The 22,495-nt window shown below is 35.5% G+C and overlaps 1 protein-coding gene across 1 annotated transcript in view; it reads left to right on the top strand.

Moving 5' to 3' along the window:
• The window catches only part of BRDT (bromodomain testis associated), a 46,830-nt gene that overhangs the window by 11,020 nt on the left and 13,315 nt on the right, over positions 1–22,495 (top strand). The window contains exons 5-14 of the mRNA XM_058303178.1: positions 6–359; positions 2,672–2,800; positions 3,448–3,636; positions 4,266–4,438; positions 4,516–4,805; positions 4,896–5,009; positions 5,085–5,216; positions 10,889–10,947; positions 13,600–13,771; positions 19,746–19,846. Of these exons, the coding sequence (XP_058159161.1) occupies positions 6–359; positions 2,672–2,800; positions 3,448–3,636; positions 4,266–4,438; positions 4,516–4,805; positions 4,896–5,009; positions 5,085–5,216; positions 10,889–10,947; positions 13,600–13,771; positions 19,746–19,846 (1,713 nt within the window). The remainder of the gene's footprint in view (positions 1–5; positions 360–2,671; positions 2,801–3,447; positions 3,637–4,265; positions 4,439–4,515; positions 4,806–4,895; positions 5,010–5,084; positions 5,217–10,888; positions 10,948–13,599; positions 13,772–19,745; positions 19,847–22,495) is intronic.

Below are 22,495 nucleotides of genomic sequence, written 5' to 3'. Positions count from 1 at the left end.
TTTAGGTTACAAGGGGTGTGAAGAGGAAAGCAGATACAACTACTCCTTCAACTTCAGTAGTTAAAGCAAGCAGTGAATCTTCCCCAACACTTACAGAAAAAAAATCGGTAAAAACGCCACCTATAAAAGAAAGTGTGCTGAAGACTGTTTTGCCAGATTCTCAGCAACAATATAAAGTTGTAAAGAGTGTTAAAGTAACTGAACAATTAAAACACTGTGGTGAGATTCTTAAAGAAATGCTTGCAAAGAAACACTTACCATACGCATGGCCCTTTTATAATCCTGTTGATGTAAATGCTTTGGGACTCCATAACTACTATGATATTGTCAAAAGTCCAATGGATCTTGGAACTATTAAGGTAAATGTCTTAATAGAGGACCTACTTTTCTTGATTATAAAAGTAACCTCCTCACTGTAAAGAAATTTAAAAGTCTAAAAAAAGGTAAAGAAGAAAACTAAAATCAACAATAGTCATACCATCTGGAATCATTGATAACATTGTATCTTTCTTCTTTTCAAACACATCTGTGGTTCTTTACCACAATATTTGAGTTACAGTCTGTAATATAACTAGGCACCCTGAATTTTCACTTATTGTATTGTGGACATTTTCTCAATTCCAAGTCTTTAAGAATATCTTTAATAATTGCATAATTCTAATGTCATTTTGTTTTGTTTTTTTGGTTAAGACATTTATATAGTTGTCAATTCCCTTCATTTTTTTTGATATTCTGGATGGATAAATTTTCTTAATTGCTGATTTGGAAAGTTTTAAGTTATTAGAAATTTTTTATTGTGTTATATATATTAATTTTAAGGGTTAAAAGATTAGAACTATAGCATCTGCAAAATTATTCATTATCTTTCTCCTGAATGGCTACCCATTGTACTCCTTGCTCTTTATTAATATCTAGAACATAGTTTTATTTTTCAGGTCAATACTAAATTTAGCATGTTACCAATTTTTGTGCTCACCCTCATTTCTTGCATCCTCCTGTTTCCTCCTGGGATTGTTTTTCTTTCTGGTGACGTGCAAACTTAAGTGGTTCTTCCATCAGTGTCCCCAGGTAGTAAACTCTTAGTTATTTGTATGTCTGAAAATGTGTCTTTTTGGTCCTTACTTTTGAATGATTCTTTAACTGACTATAGAATTCTAGACTGACAGTTATTTTCTCTCAACACTTGGAAGATGTCTTCAGACATACGTTGTTGCTGATAAGAAGTCTGCTGTCAGTCTACTTGCCATCCCTTTGTTAGGTAATCTGTCATTCCTCTCTCTCTAGTTGTACATTTAATTTTATCATCTTGATTGGGATTAGCACTTTCAGTCTGAAGGTTCAGGTTTTTCTAAAGTTTAAATAACACCTAAGCTGGGGAGCAGATATCGCTTAAGCAGTTGAGCACCTTCTTCCCCCATGGGAGGCCCCAGTACCTCCTAAAAACAAAAAACCAAACAACAAACCAAAAAAACCTAACTCAGGGGAGCCAGTATGGCTCAGTGGTCAAGCTCTGGCAACCACATACAAGGACCCAGGTTCAGTTCCCAGTCCTGGTACCTCGAATAAATAAATAAATATTTTAAAAAATAACACCTGAGCTAAATCTTAAAGGATAATTAGGATTTTGTAAGTTTTAGGGCATTCAAGGCATAGGGAGAAAATTGTAGGATGGCTTTGAGATGAGGAAAAAATACTCAGAATGTTATTTTTTAGCCCAACTTGAAATACATGGAGAATATAAAGGAATGACTGGAAGGAAATCTAGGGCTTGAAAGTGAAACACTTTCATTGTAAAGAGGCCAAAAGCAACCATTTTAACATTAAATACAAGCATTATATACTTATCATTTGATTTTTATGATTGTTCTAATAGGCGTGGAGAAAGGTTTGGACATAGGGAGACCAATTAGGAGGCTATTACAGAATTCTGAGGGCAGACAGGATAGTGACTTAATGTAATTTGTCAGCTGACAATGATGTGATTGGTAGAAAATTAAGTTTCATGTTTTAGCCTTATATTCCTTAATTACAAAGTAGGTCTGGCATGTTTCATTTTTCTATTGGCCTTTCGTATTTGTTTCTGACTTATGCATTAAAATACACGTCTTTTGCCCAAAGTCTGTAGGAATATTTTTTGTTTTCCTTTTCAGAGTGACTACCTGTTTACTTTACATCCCCACTCTTCTATCCACGTGATAAGCGGCCACCTAAAAAGGTTCACATGCTCCTATTACTCTTCTGTTCAATTTTTAATGTCTCTTCATTCCCAGGAGAATTTTAATATAAAGTCTTCACTTAAATGTTCAAGGTTGGCTTAAGGGGTTTATCTTTTTGTTGCTTCCCCTGTACCAAACCAAACAAGGTTATCTGAAAACCTTGTATGGTAACTGAACTTTTATGATTTTGCTCCTGTTCCTCTCTTTACCTGGAATGCCTGGCCTTCCTTATCTCTTCTTGTCAAAATCCATTGGCTTTTCCAAAATTGAAAAATACAAAACAAAATGCAGCAGAATTTTAACATTTTCAAATGTCGATGTCGTTTAAAAATATATATATTTTCTGAATTGTTCTGCATCCTTGAATTACTTCATAATATAAACACTTTATAAGTACTCAAATTCACTGAATTGAACTATATTGTTTATGAATCCTGTGACTTTCCTTTAATTAGCGAAAAATGGACAACCAAGAATATAAGGATGCATATGAATTTGCTGCAGATGTTAGATTAATGTTCATGAATTGCTACAAATACAATCCTCCAGATCATAAAGTAGTGGCAATGGCAAGAATGCTCCAGGTGAGTTCTTACTTGTGCTCTGAAAGTATTTTTCCTCTGAACTTAGTTTAGAAATTTTAGAACCTTAACTCTAGAAATAAAGAATAACACACATACCCCCAAGTAATAAAAAGCAGTGTATAAACAATCTTTAAACCATAGGGTTTCTTGCTTGTTGAGGTTTAGTGTAATTTAAAAGTAAGTCTTTTAACAAAGCTGCTCTAAGTATAGAGGAAATTAGAAATATTAGTGAAGAGGGGACAATAGACACCTAAGATAGGGCTGGTTGGAACTCATGTCTCACTGAAGAGAAGCCCAGGAACTTTTGTTACTCAGCCATTGGGAAGTGTAGAATGATGTACCAACCTCAGGGCAGATGACCCATAAAAGAAGGTCCTTTATGTAACTTGAGCTGTTCTTTGACATCTAGAAGCCTGTATTGGCTGGAAGAAGGGAGGAAAGTTGTTAAGGTTGTCAGGGAGAGAATCATGAGTCTTTTGTTGTTTATATTTTGTGTACTTATTTATTTCTTTTTCTGGTATCTCTTAAAGGGGAAATAGTTTCTGAACAAAATAATGACACTGAAATGTAGACTTTGTTAAAAGATGTTATTGCTACATTCAGTAAGAAATATAGAAAATCCTAACTGTCAAATTTCTCAATTATAGGATGTTTTCGAAATGCATTTTGCAAAGATTCCAGATGAACCTGATGAGAACATGCCTGTATGTTACATCAAAAAAGATACCACAAAAACCCTTGGTAGAAAAAGCAGTAGTGAAGCGTCCTCCGAAGATCACTCTTCTAATGATTCTGAAGATGAACGAGTTCAGCGTCTTGCAAAGCTTCAGGAGCAGGTATTTAATTGATTGTATTGACACAAGTTTTGATATTCTTTTCTATGAGTTGCTGCTAATAGAGCTATTATAAAATCCTTTTTGTAGATTAAAAGCCATTATATTTAGATCACTTAGTGTTATTTACATATTGGTTTATTTACTTATTGGTACATTTGTAATATTTAGTAGTCTTTCCTACTTAAAAGTCTCCATATCCTAAGATTTTAATTTTAGTCCCACCTGTAATTAGTAATTGATTCTTACTGAAGCTGTTTGTATGACATAATCTCAGATATTTTATAGATGAGAACTTTAACACTTACTACTTTTTGTGACAAAATGTTAACTGGCTCTGAGCTCACACCTAAAAAGTCAATTATTAAACACTTAAAGACTGCCAGGAAACATTCATTGTTCTTAGTCTCTTTTTAGGTGACTCCTCAAGTCTGTGGGTTGAGCACATGATAGTGGTTGCACTTTAGTGTATGCCCCTCAAAACAATGAATTTGTGAAATGAAATGAAAACCTGAAGAAAATATGAAGTGAATGTCACAACAGATATTCTTGACTTTTGAGTGCTTTCTTTTTTTTCTAGTATCTTTAATTATTTGGAGCCATTAATGTTTAAATAATTTTTCCTTTATAAGCTTAAAGCTGTTCATCAACAGCTACAGGTTCTGTCCCAAGGACCTTTCCATAAGCTAAAGAAGAAGAATGAGAAGTCTAAAAAGGAAAAGAATAATGACAAGGTTAATAACAGAGATGAAACTCCAAGGAAAAAGTTTAAGCAAATGAAATTAAAGGAAAAGTCCAAGAGCAAGTAAGTATCTTTTACCATGGCTTATTAAAATATAACATTATCTAAAATTAGTTTGACTAAATTTAGTGTTTTTACAGTCAGCCAAAGAAGAGGAATCAGCAGGTCTTTGCTCTGAAATCTGAAGATGAAGATAATGCTAAACCTATGAACTATGATGAGAAAAGGCAGTTAAGTTTGGATATAAATAAACTCCCTGGGGATAAACTTGGACGAGTAGTTCATATAATACAGTCAAGAGAGCCTTCGCTGAGAAATTCCAATCCTGATGAGATAGAGATAGACTTTGAAACACTGAAAGCATCTACACTAAGAGAACTAGAAAAATATGTTGCAGCCTGTCTAAGAAAAAGACCCCCAAAACCTCGTGGTATGTATCTCTGTATATTAAGAGCAGTTAGTCTGGTATTCGTGTTACTTTTCGGTTATATTCATTTTGTTTCCCTCCTAAATCACACAGCTAAGAAAATAATGAAGTCCAAAGAAGAACTTCATTCACAGAAAAAACAGGAATTGGAAAAGCAGTTACTGGATGTCAATAATCAGTTAAACTCAAAAAAATGTCAAACAAAACGTAGGTGGCAGTTTTAAAATGATTCTGTGGCTAATTAATTTGTTTGCTATTTTAATGTATTTCTCTCTTTTGTAGCTGAGAAAACACAATCACCCAAAACAGTTGGAATCTGTTCTCGATTAAGTGAAAGCAGCAGCAGCAGTAGCTCTTCAGAGTCTGAAAGTAGCAGTGATTCAAGTTCTTCAGACAGCAGTGATTCTGAATCAGGTTAGCTGTTCTCTTAAGTATACCTGTTTGTGGGAAACGTTTTTTCTTGTAATATTGAGACTTATGTTTTGGAGAAATATTTGTTACTTAACCAGAACCTATAGTTATTATTTAATTGCATGTAGACAATCTTAAATATTTTCGCATACCTTTTAAAATGTAAAATGAAACTACATGTTTTACATATGTGACCTATAGGCTTCTAATGTTGAAAATAAGTTTCTTGAAGGTGGGACAGTCTCTTAATAAAATATACCAGATCTTAGTACCAGAAAATATTAGATCATAAAATACAAGATCTTCTGCTGGCTTGCAAAGCAATTATTTCACACTGGTTTTTTTAGTTTGCATTTATGTGGTCCTGATTACTGCACTTTGTTTTTACATTTCTAAAGTATATGGTGATAAATATATAGCATTTTTGTAAGAATGGAATATTTACTTGTTTTGGAATTTGTAATACTAGAAAATTTTAAAATTAATTTAGGGCTCTGATTATACATTATTTCCTTATATTTATTTAACTTTTAAATATAAACAATGCTGGAAAAAACTAAGTTGCATTTAGTATTTTAAATTGTAATTAGCATTTGTAATTTAATCTAATAAAGCATTTGTGGCATAATAAGTTAAAGCACCTTGTCTTTTATTTGTAGGATAAAACTCTTTTAAGCTGTTAGTTTAATCTAATTAAATTTTGATACTGCTCAATAAATACCTTGAGTATTAAAGGAAAATACTATATACAGAATGTTTCCGTTAAGTACCTTAATTTTAATTTTAGTTTCTGATAAAATATACCAAATGTTGCTTGAGGGACTAAACATCCAACTAAACATTCTTAAAATGATGCAATATATATGTTTTCCTAACTTTCTAGTAGAATAACAGCCTCAGAATTCTAATATTAAGTTGAATTTTTATTTTGACATTGTTTAATGTATTTTTCAGTTTAAAGAAGCTGCTTTTTAAAATAATGTAAGAAAAAAACAATATATGTTATAAATTATGAAGGCAGTGTCTCTCTTAATAGGGAAGAACAGTTATATCTTTGCCTAATAAAATAAATCAGTCAAGGAAGCAACAGGAGTTATTGCCTTAAATATTAACTTCAGTTGTACCCAGTAAAATACTTCAAGGTTCTTAATTTCTAGGGTGTAAGCTAATAACATCTTTTAACTTTCCTGGGAATGATAACAAAAACAAAAACTATAAATAAAAAAATTGTACGTTGTGAAAATAAACAAATCAGACCATATCAATTGTAATACCTATTGTAAAATAAGTAAAGTATCTACCATTCTTAATTATGCACATGACACTCTAAATGAACAGATGACAAATCTTCTGTCAGAGTTTCAGGGACAGGGAGAATGGGACTATTTACTGAAAAATTAAATTTATGAAAATTAGGTATATCAGCAAAACCTTTTCTAAGGTCACATAAGTAAAAATTAACTGACAACCTAAGATTTTGTAGCTTTAAAATTACTTATGACTAGACATATGCAAAACTTATAGTTCAGTATCATTTTGATTCCCAGAGCTCTGGTTAATAAGGCTTTTGATTATTCAGAATGGTGGATGTGAAGTTAATTTCATTTCTTCTCATTTTTGATAGGGGAAACATTCCTGAAAGCTTCTGGGAGAAATTTTTCTCTGATAGAAGGATTTTGATCATAGCAATTTCTTCTTAAACTATTTTTAATACCTTATCTCCCTGAATTTTTATAGTAATATGGCTATATGCAATTTTCTTAACTAAGTCACAGTGTTTGAGAATTTGGTTGCAGGGACAGAGCTCTAAATTAGCTTTTCTAAATTCCTTAATATTATTGACTTGTTATTCTTATTATGGTTACTCTATATTAATGACTTGGTCTGTCCTTACTACAGTATCATTCTGTTTAGATGTGCTTAAATTATTTTAAGGATAATACCTGTGAAAAAGTTAAAATCTGTAAGTAATATTAGGGCTACTACTCAAACAGTTATTTCCCATGCATTTTCAAACTTCAGTTTATGCACTTTTGAAAAACAGGGATTCATTGATTTTGTTTTGTTGAATAGGATTAATTACATGGCAGAGCATTAATTTCAATGAAAGTTTTTTGTTTTGTTTTGTTTTGTTTGTTTGTTTTTTTAGGAGGTACTGGGGATTGAACCCCTGGGACCTTACCATGAGCTTACCCACTCCCTAAACGTTTTTTTTTAGAATCAACAAAATTCACTTTGTGACTCTCTTCATTTCAAACAAGATATTAAATCATTTTCAAGATTGAGCCTGGTGATGAAGTCCCAAATGCTTAAAAATAAAAATGAGAAATCTATGGGCTAAAAGCAGTACATTGTTGCAAATTTAAATTATCTTCTTGACTAACATCAGTATACACAAAAAAGCCATGTGCAGATAAGTCAAGAACATTTATTAAACTTTGGCATAAATATAAAACCTTTCCAAATTACTTTCCATAACTTTCAAAATATCATTAAATGTCAGATCAGAGAAGTAAATGAGGCTTGATAATAGAATTCATTCCAGATACATAATACTCTGTGTTGGCTAGGTTCTGCAAGTATGCGTATACAAGTTATTTTAATGCTCAACAACCATGGGGCTATCTTGTGATATAATAGGGAGGAATACAACTAATAGCTTTAATCCTGTGACTATTAATATTACCAAGACGAAGTAATTAAGTAGAGGAATAGTGCTTTTGATTGAACCTTACAGGAAACAACTCCAAGAATTGTCTATTTGTAAGCTCGGGTACTTGATTGGTGTGAAATAGTGTATTTTTCAGGAATGTTTCATTTCAACTTGTTTCTTCTTTACTTTAAAATAAATATCAAACACTTAGTGAAAATTGCCAAAACATTCTTTAAAGGAAACAATTTTTGTTGTTGTTGTTTAAGAACAAATTGATTGATTTTTATCCATAGAACAATGGCTTGGTTTATAAGCCTGGGCAAATCATTTAACATCTCTGACCCTCTTCCTTTTCTGTAAAATAAGGAGGTAGACCCAGGTAGTAACTTCAAATCACTTTTCTATACTATGGTCTTCTGTAATTGAGGTGTGATTCATTTTTCTAATTTAAAAAATTTCCATAATGCTTTCTGCTATATTTGGCATTATATTTTGTTTTTTGCCTTACGGTATTATATTCTTACTCAACTTTTCAAGCTTTTGTAGTCCCAGTTGGCTTGCTGATAATATATGGGATCACTGGAATATTGGTCTCAGTGGCTTGTAGGTTGTGGGTATTAAATAAAGGCTTAATCAGATCTCTATGGTTCTTTCCAGTTCTCTTTTTTTTTTTTTTTTTTAAGATTTATTTATTTATTTTTATTTATTTAATTCCCCTCCCCTCCCCTGGTTGTCTGTTCTCTGTGTCTTTTTGCTGCGTCTTGTTTCTTTGTCCGCTTCTGTTGTAGTCAGCGGCACGGGAAGTGTGGGCGGCGCCATTCCTCGGCAGGCTGCTCCCTCCTTTGCGCTGGGCGGCTCTCCTTATGGGTGCACTCCTTGCGCGTGGGGCTCCCCTACGCGGGGGACACCCCTGTGTGGCAGGGCACTCCTTGCGCGCATGGCACTGCGCATGGGCCAGCTCCACTCGAGTCAAGGAGGCCCTGGGCTTGAACCGCGGGCCTCCCATGTGGTAGACGGACGCCCTGACCACTGGGCCAAAGTCCGTTTCCCTCCAGTTCTCTTTTTAAAGGTTCTATTATTAAATGTTTTTTGACATAGTTTAAAAGGAAAACTTTCTAATCAAAGTTTTACATTGAGATTTTTGTGGAGCTGTGAAATTAGCACACATTGTATAATATGCATAATAGACATTTGTTTAGTAATTTATGCCTACTATCCACTTTTATCCTTGTAAGGTAGGTATGCGTATTATCACAGTTCCTGGAGAAACTAGGTGTTGATGAATGTTCTGTCATAGTGCTCAGTTAAATTCATGTTTGCTAGACGTGATAGGCCTTCTTCACTAATTGAAATGTGAACTTAACTTAATGGTGAAAACAGGTATGTTTGCCATTTAATTCCAAAGTTCAGGACTCATATGCAGTTTTGGCTTATTATGCTCCTGAAAAATCAGTTACATAAGATTAGAATGAGAAGCAAAAATGCTATCTTTATTCATCTATGTATAATGTGTAAGACTTTTGTGAGATATACTATGTGGTTTTGATTTTTCTATTAAAATTCTCATGCCTTTTGCTAGTATCTTCAACTTTTGGGGTGCTGCTAATTTTATAATTCTGAGCTATAGTTAGTTTATAGTCAGAAAACTAAGATAATGGCCATGAATTTTTTGGTAGAATGCTAATGTGAAATGTCATATTTTTAATCCCTATAGTTTGTTTGTAGGATAATGTAGTTTAGGTGCATATTTGAATAATTTAGATAGATGTATAGATGTGCATATATTATATGATCATATTAATGAAGTCTTTTTTTTTGTTCAAAGCTGAAATCATAATTTCTCCCTTAAATGTGAAAGCTACCTGGATATTTACCCTCAATCTTTGCAGTCTGTCTTTTCTTCCCTTCCCACCAAATCCCTGACACTTAAATAAAACTTAGTGGAGAGACATTAAGATGGCTCATGTCATTTTAAAAACTTGAATTCTTTAAATTAAAGCACGTCATTGAGTGGCATTTAGCAATTTTAACAATGTCCAGCATCAAACATTTTAGGAGAGGAAAGCAAAGTAACACATCCAGTGGAAACTGATGGCATTTCAGGAGGCAGAAGGTAATTATTAAAATTAGACTGTTTTAAGTTTGAATAATATTTGATGTTGACCAGCCTTGGTGCCCTAGAGCCTAAGCAAATAATGCTCAGGTGGTTCATGAAAGCTGGCCTGGAGAGATGAATCAAGGCACTGCCTACCAGTTTGGTGCTGTACCACACTGACATAGGCTTGTGATTGGGGAGGATAGCACCAGAATCAACTGCAGGGTAAAGAAAGAGGAACCTATTAGCACCCTCATAGAGACATCTCTTTTTACATGTACTTCTACTCCCAATGTCAGCTGTAAAGGTATTTCTAAAGGTAAAGGAAGTACTATAAAACCCATATGTTGCTATATAGTTGAGGTTGCCAAATAACTTGTAATTAAATAAAGAGTATTAATTAGATGAGATATTTGTTATAGTTCATAGCAAGCAGAGCAGACCTTATCCTCACAGATAAATGACATATCCCTTCTCTTATGGTAAATTCTTAATTTTAATTAATCCACTTACAGCTATACTTGTAGCTACTTGGTAAAAGATGATTTTAGTATAATTGGTATTGCTTGTTCAAACTTTATCTCTGTTGTAATTTATTCCTTTTTAAACTATGGCTTATTTCAAGCTTTCTACTGTGAAGTAACACATTGTTCTTTTTGCCTAAACATAGTTTAAAATGAAATTTGGGAGTGGATATTTATTCCATTATGTAGAAAAGAAAATATCTTAAATCTAGTATCCCTTTAGAAATTTTGACTAATTCAATGAAGGTCAAAACCTGTGACTACAAGAATTTCTTGATTTTAAAAGGTTGGTATTAATTCTCTTGAAATCACCATTGTATTTCTAATGTGGGAAAATTTGTAGCTTAGAAGGCAATTTTTTAAGCTGGAAAATATTGAAATGTTTATTTATGTATATTTGCAGAAATGTTTACTAAGTTTACTGGAGTAAAACAGAATGATTCTCCTAAAGAGAAAGTAAAGGTAGGTTAATTATTTCTTTTTTAGAGTTTCAAAAGTATATATGTTATAACTTGCTGGTGTAGTAATAGCTTTCTTTAAAATTCGTTTTGATTTTACTTACATGAAGAACTGTCACCTTTTCAGTTTGTCAACTAAATGTTCAAATATTTCCTAAAGAAGACAGAATAGGGAAACTATTGGCTTTATTTTTCTAACAGGATATAGTTATTTTATTGTGTAAGTCAAACAGATGATAGAACAAATTCTAGAAGTTCCAGCTTAACCTTGGAAATCTGAATAACACGGACAGCTTGATATTTCCATGTGCACACTCTGGTGTGTAAAAAGTACTGCTTGTATAGTAAGGTGGAGTTAAAAAAAAAAAAAGTAGTAGGGGAAACAGATGTGGCTCAACCAATTGGGCTCCTGTCCACCATATGGGAGGTCCAGGGTTCAATGGCCAGGGCCTCCTGGTGAAGGCATGCTGGCCCACGCATAGTGCTGGCCCATGCAGGAAAAGCCACCCTGCGCAGGAGTGCCAGTCGACATGGAGAGCTGGCACAACAAGATGACGCAACAAGAGACGCAGAGGAGAGAAAATAAGAAGACACAGCAGAACAGGAGAGCTGAGGAGGCACAAGTGAGTAATCACCTCTCTCCCACTCCGGAAGGTCCCAGAATCAGTTCCCAGAGCCGCCTAATGAGAATATAAGCAGACACAGAAGAACACACTGTGAAGGGACACAGAGAGCAGACAATGGGAAGAACGGGGCAGGGGGAGAAATTAATAAAAATAAATAAATCTTAAAAAAAAAAAAGTAGTAGGGGGAATGATAGTTATGTTTTCTAAACATAAAAGTTATAATTCCCAGCCATCAATTTTAGCACTTTCTATGTTTGATTAGTAGTTGACATTCTTTAAAAGGATAGAAGTAATTTTTCTTCTACTAATTCAGATTGTCAACCTTATAAAAATTTATATCCTTTGTATCTATTTTGAATATGGAATTACATAAATTTAACAGCATCTTACTAGGTTAGGGGAATATATAAATAAATAACACTGCCTTGAAGGACCTCTTAATTTTAAGAAGGAATATAATTGCATGGTTTAAAGGTTATATAATTAGTGCTGTAATTATCCATATCAAAATCTTTTGAGAAAACGACAGAAATACGGCCTGAAGGAGGGGCAGGTTTCGTACTTCTTAACAACATTTGAAAGGACAAGGAAAAGAAAGAACTGGTTAGAATATTGACATGTAAGTTAGGGGCTTATTTTTTAAATTGAGGTAATAGTATGAAAAGAGGAAAACACCACATTGGTTGCTTTCAAGGAAATGTGGCAACAGAGTATTTGTAAGGAAGCACGTGATTAGATGTTGTGGGTGATATAATAGGGAGAACTTTGAACACCTAAGTGGGATGTTAATATTTTATTTGGTAGGCAAGAATGAGCTCCCAAAGACTTTCGAGTAGGAAGAAGATAGAAGTCATCTGTCTTACTGTAGGTATTAGCAGAATCAGAAAGTTATGCCAAATTATGAAAGAATTTTGAAAGCATTCTCAATGCATGGCATGTGGAATGCCAACTTTATGATCCATTTGTGGCCAAAATTTTTTTTCAGTTTCACTCACCAGGGAACAAAATGTTCATTTATGTTAAAGTTGATGTATGTTAATTTATAGATTCGTGAATAAATGTGTATTTGAAAAGGTGATTTTTTGCTTTTAAAACCTCAGCCCCTGACTTTAAACTTTGGTCTTGGTCTCAAGTTTTGGTCTACATTTTTGTTGGAATTAGGATTCCCATAGCATTTGTTTTATTCAAGCTAGCATAAGTGTTATTCACACACTTGCCTTATCTACCCACTTATCCCAAGCCCCTTATTAGACAGATAAAGACTTGTCTTATTTATCTCTGTATTGCCTACAACTCAAAGTTTAGTGGATAAGGTACCTGGGATGTAATACTGTAACTTAGCTTGCAACTACATAGGTATGAGATCATAGGTAAGTCACCTTTATTATTTCTAAGTTATTTTGTAAACTATAGATGGGCATACTAATTATAACTAACTCGTAGGATTATTGTGAGGATTAGCCTGGTATCTCACTTGTAGTAAGCATTAAATAAATGTTAGCAATTATTACAATACAGCTTTGCTTAATATATAGTTAACTGAATACTGAATCAGAATTTGTTGGTGTTCCTGCAGGTCAACCATCATGTAATATAAAATTTCCCCTCTCATGTCTGTAATTCAGTAAAGAAAAGGGGATAAAGAAAGTGGTTTGTTCTCAAGACTTGATAAAAAAAAAAGAAGGCTATTTTTTTTCCTGTTGAGTCACAAGAATGCATTTGAAAATGAGTAGCACTGTTTAATAACATATATCTAAGTCTACGTGCAGTAGTAACTAAGATCGTAGGCTTTGATTAACTCCTTGTCTTACAAGCTATATGATAGCCAAGTTATTTAATCTTTCTGAACCTCAGTTTCCTCATCTGCATGATAGGTAAAATTATACCTCAGAGTGTTGTGTGACTTAAGTGATATGATGTTCAAAGGGTAGTAGTAAATTATATTCTTTCCCTTTGTGTTTATATTTTTTTCATTTTATTTCTTGTGTGGTTAAAATTCTGAAAGATAATTTTATTTAACTTTGCCTTAGCAGATACAATTTTCTGTGCAGGACACAATGTCTATGGAAACTACTCTTATTCATCAGACCACACATTCATGTGGAATACCAAATCACCACCAGTTAGCATTTAATCACCAAGAATTCGAACATTTACAGAGTGTGAAAAACATTTCACCTTTACAAATTCTGCCTCCCACAGGTAAGAGATTAATAAGTAAAGAATTGTATTGATGGGAAGCGGACTTGGCTCAGTGGTTAGGGCGTCTGTCTACCACATAGGAGGTCCACGGTTCAAACCCTGGGCCTCCTTCACCCGTGTGGAGCTGGCCCATGCGCAGTGCTGATGCGCGCAAGGAGTGCCGTGCCACGCAGGGGTGTCCCCTGCGTAGGGGAGCCCCATGCGCAAGGAGTGCGCCCCATAAGGAGAGCCGCCCAGCTCGAAAGAAAGTGCAGCCTGCCCAGGAATGGTGCTGCACACAGAGAGCTAACACAACAAGATGACGTAACAAAAAGAAACACAGATTCCCATGCTGCTAACAACAACAGAAGCAGACGAAGAAGATGCAGCAAATAGACACAGAGAACAGACAACCGGGGCGGAGGGGGCAGGGAAGGAGAGAGAAATAAATAAATGAATCTTTAAAAAAAAAAAAAAGAATTATATTGACAAATTGTCTTCTAAGCCTATTTCTGAAAATGCTTAAAAAATTACCTTAAATGTTACATATTGGGAAATACTGAAAATGGTAACTAGTAAATTCCAAGTTAGAAATAAGCACTCGGCAATATGTTAGAAATTATCTGCTTTATACCCATAGATACTCATTAATTTGAATGAAAGAAAAGTACATGAACAGTTCACACCCAATTTACTTTCATATAGATTATATATATTGGCATGTGGGCTATTTACAAAAACTTGTCACTGCCAGTTCTGAGCAGACTTGGGAAATGTTGCTCTAACTTTCATGATGCCTATGTGAGTAGAATGGAATAGGACACATGTATTTAGAGCTTCTGTAGATACTCTGCAGAATCAGATAGTTTACAGTTAAGGAGACATGAGCTAGAAATACTTACATAGTAATGGTTCCTATTTACCAAAAACATCTTCCAAAAGTGCTAAATATTTATATTGCTAGATTCATTTGATTGTATAAATATCTTGTCTATTAATATTGTCAGAGGTGAAGGTCTTGGTCATCTCCACCTGGTTCTCTTGGAAATGTGAGGCACAAAGGATATTTCTCTGATACTGATGAGCCAAGCTAAAGAGTGCCTCAACCTTGAGGCTATTGTTTATAGGCCTAGACTACAGGCAGGTGTGAAGTTTCCTAGTCCATGTCTCCTTTGCTCTAGGCTGCTCCCTGGTTTCTACTTGGCCTTCCAAGGGTAGGCATATGTCCCAAGCAGAAGAAATTTCTAAGTTGTTTTACTACAGCACAATTTAGGAGAAACAGAACAAAGCAACTATTTTGAAACTCTAGACTCCCAAAGAACAATGTACATCATCCAGGGATGTGCAGGAGGAAGATTCTGATACATTCCATTAAAGAATAGTAAATTACTCTGGCACAGCTGCTACTGGTACCCATCCCCCTATGTTTGTGACCGTAGAGTCCAGCCCCTGGCTAGCTGCTGGTGACAGAAAGGGACATAAAAATCTTCTTCCCCAAGCATAGGGGTGGGCATGGCTGATCAGTGATCACAGCTTTTGATTAACAAATTTGGATTGCTGGGGGCCTGGCTCTGAGGGCGGATATTGTTTCAACCTGCCCTAGACAAAGTGGATGGCAGCCATTGTTTCAAGCCACCACTGTGGGGTAGTGGCAGTGGAGACTTTAAAGTGCTGGACTTCCTCGGGGCTGTGAGGAGAGTCCGCTGAAGGGCTGCATTTGTGGGCAGGCCAGGAAAGCTCAGCTTTGGGGAACTGGAAGAGAAGCTCTTGGCACCTTCCTGGTCCCCTCCCCAGGCACTCTGGAGCGGGTCTGCAACCCTTTTATGGGTCCCTGGCCTGGTTTTGGCTGGGAAAGACTGACTTGGGAAAGTCCTCTCTGTTGTACCTCCTCCCAGAATTTGCCCTCCAGGCAAAAGCAGCTTGAGATAACAAAAGGAGAATAAATACCTATAGAGGCAGACAGTCTGGAACAATAGTCTGTGGCCTTCAAAACCCCAGGAGAGGAAGGTCTGTCTCCTGGAAACAGGGGACAACCAAACTCCTAGAAGTAGGGGAACTTAAAAACAACTAACAAACAAAAGACCAGTACAAGACAGAGGCCCAGAAAGACAGCGAAAACCCTGCACACTGCATTTGCCTTGGGCAGTCTTTCTGATAGGAGGGCTGAGCTCAAGAAAATCTTCTTATCACCAGCTCATTACAAAACCAAGAAATGAACTTCTCAGGGACTAAATCCAAGAGTTAACATTTTTAAATATTAAAATGTAAAGTGTGCAACAAGAGTATAAGACAGGGAAGTGGATTTGGCCCAACGGATAAGGTGTCTGCCTACCTCATGGGAGGTCCAAGGTTCAAACCCAGGGCCTCCTGACCCATGTGATGAGCTGGCCCATGCACAGTGCTGATGCGCACAAGGAGTGCCTTGCCATGCAGGAGTGTCCCCCACGTAGGGGAGCCCCATGTGCAAGGAGTGCGCCCCGTAAGGAGAGCCACCCAGCATGAAGAAGTACAGCCTGCCCAGGAGTGGCGCCACACACACAGAAAGCTGACGCAGCAAGATGACGCAACAAAATGAGACACAGATTCCAGGTGCTGCTGACACAAGTAGACACAGAAGAACACACAGCGAATGGACATAGAGAGCAGACAATGGGGGGCAGGCAGGGAAGGGGAGAGAAATTTTTTTAAAAATCTTTTAAAAAAATGCCATTCTAATATCTTTGAGAAAAAAAAAAGAGTATAAGACAAAGAAACAGGCCTATCCAAAAGAAGAGGATAAAAATCCAGAAAACAGCAATGGAGAATTAATGGAATGAAGCTAGAAATCAATACTAGAGGGAGAAATGGAAAATTCACAAATATGTGGATGGTAACATATTCCTAAAGAAGTAATGGGTTAAGGAGAAAATCAGTAGAGAAATTAGGAAATGTCTTGAGGCAATGTTATTTTACTTCTTTTTAAAGATTTATTTTTATTTATTTCTCCTCCTACACCTCCCCATTACCCCTGTCATCTGCTCTCTCTGTCCATTCATTGTGTGTTCTTCTGTGTCTGCTTTATTCTCATTAGGTGTTCTGGGAACTGATCTCCCCCGGAGTAAGAGAGAGGTGATTACTCTCTTGCACCACCTCATCTCCCTGTGCTGCTATGTCATCTTCTTTTCTTTCCTCTGTGTCTCTTGTTGCATCATCTTGCTGCACCAGCTCTCCACGTCAGCCAGCACTCCTGCACATGGTGGCTTTCCTGCCCTGGGCGGCACTCTTGCATGGGTCCACATTTCCGCATGGGCCGGCACTCCGAATGGGCCAGCTCTCTGTGTGGGCCAGCTTGCCCTCACCAGGAAACCCTGGGCATCGATTCTTGGACCTTCTATATGGTAGACCGGAGCCCTGTTGGTTGAGCCACATTGGTTTCCCTTATTTATTTATTTTTTTTAAGATTTATTTTATTTGTCTCTCTCATTGTTTGCACTTGCTGTGTCTTTTTCTTTTGAGAGGCACTGGGAACTGAACCCAGGACCTCTGATGTGTGAGGAAGGCACCTAATAGCTTAAGCCACCTCTGTATCCTGCTTTGTTGTGTCTCTCGTTATGCTTTTCCTCTTGTGTCTCTTGTTGCATCAGCTTGCCATGCCTGCCAGTCTCACCAGCTCGCTGTCCTGCTCATCCACTTTAGGAGGCACTGGGAACCTCTGCTCCTTGCTTTGTTGTTTCTCTCATTATGTTTTTCTTCTTGTGTCTCTTGTTGCATCATCTTGCTGTGTCAGCTTGCCTCACCTACCTGTCATGCCAACTCGTTCTCTTCTTTAGGAGACACCAGGAACTGAACTACGGACCTCCCATGTGGTAGAAGGGATCCCAATAGTTTGAGTCACATCTGCTTCCCTTATTTTTTAAAAAATCCATCCAGAGTGTACAATCAATCGTATTTGGTATAATTACATAGTTGTGCATTCATCACTTAAATCATTATTAGAGCATTTTCATTATTCCAATAATAATAATAATAAAGACAAACAAAAAAAGCTCTGCCCCTAAATAATCACCTCTTAATCTCTCTGTGCTTCCCCTGCCATACATAGCTATTTTTTGGTTTCTGTCTAATTTATTTGTATTTCTATTTTGTGTAGATGGAGTCAAACAATATGAAGTCTATTTTCTTTCACTTAGTATATTTCCTTTTTTTTACCCTTAATGGAAGATTATTAATATATTACTATAAACTCTTTCTGTATTTTGCTTTGGATGTATTTTTGCCTGATATTATCATCTTGTAGCATTACATACACTTGTTCAGTCAAAGAAAACCAGTCTTACATATGCAGCATTACCCATATTCATATTTCACACGAGGTGTCAAGGTTTTGCTATGCTTACAGTCCCAAGTTACATTGTTTAAGCTTTCCTTCTAGTAAAATGCATGACCATAGACTTCCCAACCATGTTCCAAAGCACAGGCTTACTCTCATAGCAGTAGGTTTGGAGCAGCCCTCGCGTTTACCCAGGTGTGCTATTGATCATTTTCTATGTGTCACATGTAAAAGGCTGGAAAGCAGCGCTCTGTGCATTCTTCCTGGATTCCATTTTCCTTGGTATCCGTAATTTCTCTTCTCATTTTTGCAACTCAAACCTATCCATTGCCCAAGCACTGTTTATACTCTTCTACTGAATGTCTTCACCTGAACATCAGATAAGCATTTCAAACACAGCATGTCAACACTATATTTACCTCTTTTAGTCCTCAAATTTTAATCTTTCCCCTTTAATTCTTGAAAGGACACCACCATCTCTTACCATCTTAGACTCAGCAAATTGGGAGTCCTTTTAGAATTTACTTCACTTGCCATATATACTCTCTTATTCCTAAATAAAGCTGGCCTCATACAGATAGAGGATGTAGTTTAGTAATTATAGCTTTTCTTTTTTTCCATTCCTTCTTGACCTGAAAAAAATGAGTACTTGGACTATGTAGGGACATACGAATTTAAAATTTGTTCTTCCATTCATGCATCCTTTGACAATGTTTTGGCCCATCCTCCTATTCACTTCCACCCCGATATTCCTTGCTTTCTTCTAGCCTCAACCTTAACTGGTGTTACCTAACTAGAGACTCAGGGAAGGAATTGATCAAGATTGAGTGATAGTGTAGCCTTGGGGAGTTCTAGGTGGGAGGTAGAAACTTAAATATAAGATCCTATAGTACATAAGTAGCCAGGATTTTGTGAGCTTAAGGAGTCAGTTAACAAAGGTATCAACTCAGTAAATACTTATTTGTCCCCTCCATCATTTTGCCACTAGTTAGGATTTGTAGACAAGGATTAGAGAGAAATGAAACAGAAATGACCCAGTTAAGTTTAATGCAGCAGGGTGCTCTTGGTTGCAAATGACAGAAAACTTAGCTCCAACTGGTCTAAAAAATAAGGAATTTTGTTGGCATATATAACCAGTAGTCCAAATTAAGTCTATTGTTGACATGGTTTGATCAGGGCTTAAACTCTTTGTCTGTAGTTTTCTTCCCCCATAATAAAAAATGAAATATTGAGATGAAAAATTATTAACTAAAGGGATTGCATAGCTTGTTATTTTTATCACAGCTACTCAAGTGCAAACCTTTTGCACTTCGCACCGTTTCCTTTCTACTTTCAGTGTCTAATGTCTTAGTTCTTTTGTCCTATGTGTGTTCCTTGTTCTCAAATCGGCCACCCAGGGAGCATCTTTCCCTGGAAGTACATATAGGCTTAGGCCTACTCTTTGCTAAATGAGTTACCTGTTGGGACGAATCAGGATGTGCCCCTGAACTGAGCTCAGCCTACAAATGAGAAATGGTTTTTTAAACAGTAATAATAAGTCCCCAACTAGGAATATTCCAATATTAAGAACATTAAAGAATTGGTTAGTTTGTTTTCATAGTTTCTACCTGAAAGGAAAAAAAAATCATTCTAGATAAGCATGATGATATGTATTGATTATGCTCTTCTAAAATTGTTTGCATGTAGGTGATTCTGAGCAACACTTGAATGGCCTAACTGTGATGCACCAGTCTGGTGATATTGACACAAATGTTTTAGAATCTGAATGTCAAGGTCCTGCACAGAAGGTTAGAGTAATATTATTTGTCTCACAAATCTCTTCTCATAAATATTGAATGGATTTTAAATTAAGTATGAATCACCTACAAACTCTCCCCCCTGCCCTTCAAATTAAGTCTTAAAAAATTGACCTGATCACAGTGAAACAAAAATTTCCACATTGACTTCTTTTGCAACAAAATGCTATATTATTAAATCATGTTGTCACTTATATAAAGTGGCTTATTTGGTCAAAACAGTTCTATGTTTTAGAAATTATGGAAATGTTAAAAAACCTCATTCATAAAATGAAGTGGCACAAAAGATATTTTAGCATAATTGAGGATTTTGAATCTCAAAAACTATTTTGTCTATTTTTAATTTTAAAAAAAAACCATTATTTGTGAGCAACACCTTTTTCTCACCCCCTACCATTAGTCCCCATTCTTTTGTTTTATTGGTGGATTCTATAATGCTGGTATTTGCCAGCTATCCTAATTTGAAAGCATGTCATAAAACTACCTTTTAGAATTTATTGGGGGAGATTTCTGAATGGAGTCTTAGTTGTACTTAATCTCAAACCTCATCTGACATTCTTTCAACAAATATTTTAGTTGTTTGGGATACATTAAATATATCTAATATATCTATAGTAATAGATCTATGTATAACTTAGCCTGCCAAAGAGTTTTTAAATTCTTTGGGTCCTACTACAAAAATATCTCCTTTTCCTTTATGTATAGGTATAATATAGGTATAGGTAATATAATGTATAGGTACTGTTCTAGGTGTTTGAATCTAATTGTCAGAAAATGATTATGACGGTGCTATTTACATACCACCGTTTTTTTCTTTTTCCTAAGCTTATTGTATTTGGACACACTTAAACTCCTTTGGCCCCTGTGCTTTCTTAGTATGTTTGATTTTCTTATATATTGCTCTGCCACTAATTATTAACATTAGAGACTAACTACATTTAATTGGGGTGTTTTGTTATTAAGAAGTAAGGGTACTAACCATTTGAAAAGTACCTTTTTTGAAGATCAACTTTAATTCTGTGTTTTTGGTGATGGTTTTATTTGCTTTTACTTGAACAACAGAAATGTCATGTCCCCTTGAGAATAGGAAGAGTAGTGTTCCAGTTTCTTAGATTAAACATTTGGTTTACTATTTACTATATTCTTTATGTACCCATATCTAATTTAACAGAATTATTTGTAATTTTGACTAACTTGGAAGAGAGTTTGAAAACAGTAAGAAAATTTCCAAAAATGCAAAGAAATTATAGGAAAAATAAGCAGGAGCTCCTCAAGTGTCTTTCATACCATTGAAATTTGTGCTATAGGTGAAATTGACATAGCTAATCTTTTATTCCCAATGCCTAGGACACAGTAGAAACTGAAATGTTGGACTGAAAGCTTAAGAAAGAATGGGTTGGATATTTCATTTTTCTTTAACCCTTCCTTTTGCATACTTGTTAATTAAAATAGATCCATCTGGATCAATAATGATTTAGCATGATTATTGAAAAAGATTTTGAGTTTTTCTGCCTCATAACTTGAGTTGGCATATTGTTATCTATGGTAATTCATTCCATTAATATATGAAGAATTCCCAAATAGGAATTTGATTATCCAGAATTATGGCCTAAATGGAAATTAAATAACTAAACCAATAATTTATTTCATTCTTAGAGATTATTATGCCCAATAGTTAAAACTGTAATATAAAAATTAGAATTATGTTATAATTAATTTCTATTATATTAGAATTATTATTTACATTTATAAATGTTTATTGCTATACTATTTCTTATAATTGTATTGAATCTAAATGGTCTTAACACTTTTCTAAAATTTGTAATTTCTTTCAATCTATTTCTCTTTTATTTTACAATTTTGCAATAAAGGTCTTTTTAATGGTTAAAAAGAAAGAAAGAATGGGATTGTATAACATTTCCATTCTTGACATCACTTCCCACTCTTGCCCCCACATTATCAGCAGTTTTACCACTTATGAAAAGGAGATTTTTGGTGCTTAAAGAGACCTTTGAGAACTAGGCTTTATGACTAAATTGTGGCCCAGGCAATTCAAGCCTCTTGCCTATATAAGAACTGGAATCAAAACAAAGGACTTTAACAAACTCTCTCAACTTCTCATTTTTCTATTCAGAACCTCTAGCTTTCCATTCTTTTCTTGTTTTCTTCTGCCTCAGGAAAAGGTGTCCCTCTTTGGCAAAATAAACCCATCTACATCTGTTCTTAATTTTCTTTTCATTCAACAAGTTTATCAAGGTGCTCTCCTGCCATTTCTATAGTCTCTATTATCCCTTTCTGTCTTATTTTCCCACTGCCTGTTTGCATTTTAAAGCAGGGTTTCTCAGCCTTGGCACTGTTGACATTTCAGACTTGATAAGTCTTTGTTGGATACGGTCCTGTGCATTGTAGGATGCTTAGCAAGAACTGTACCCACTAGATTCCAGTAGCACCTTTACCCCCACCTCTGTGTGACAATCAAAAATGTCTCCAGACATTTCCAGATATCTTGGGGGGGCAGGGGGAGGTTGCAATATCACTCCCAAATAAGAAGCACCTCTTACTTTTACCTAGTCTCTGGCCACTCCCCTATCCCTGTAATTTGCCCTTTCAAAGGAACCAGAGAACTAAAAAATTGATACA

The sequence above is a fragment of the Dasypus novemcinctus genome, chromosome 9, assembly GCF_030445035.2.
Source record: "Dasypus novemcinctus isolate mDasNov1 chromosome 9, mDasNov1.1.hap2, whole genome shotgun sequence".
In the NCBI taxonomy this organism is placed as follows: domain Eukaryota; kingdom Metazoa; phylum Chordata; class Mammalia; order Cingulata; family Dasypodidae; genus Dasypus; species Dasypus novemcinctus.
The sequence above is the reverse complement of the archived record's forward strand: the minus strand, read 5'-3'. Positions and strand labels throughout refer to the sequence as shown.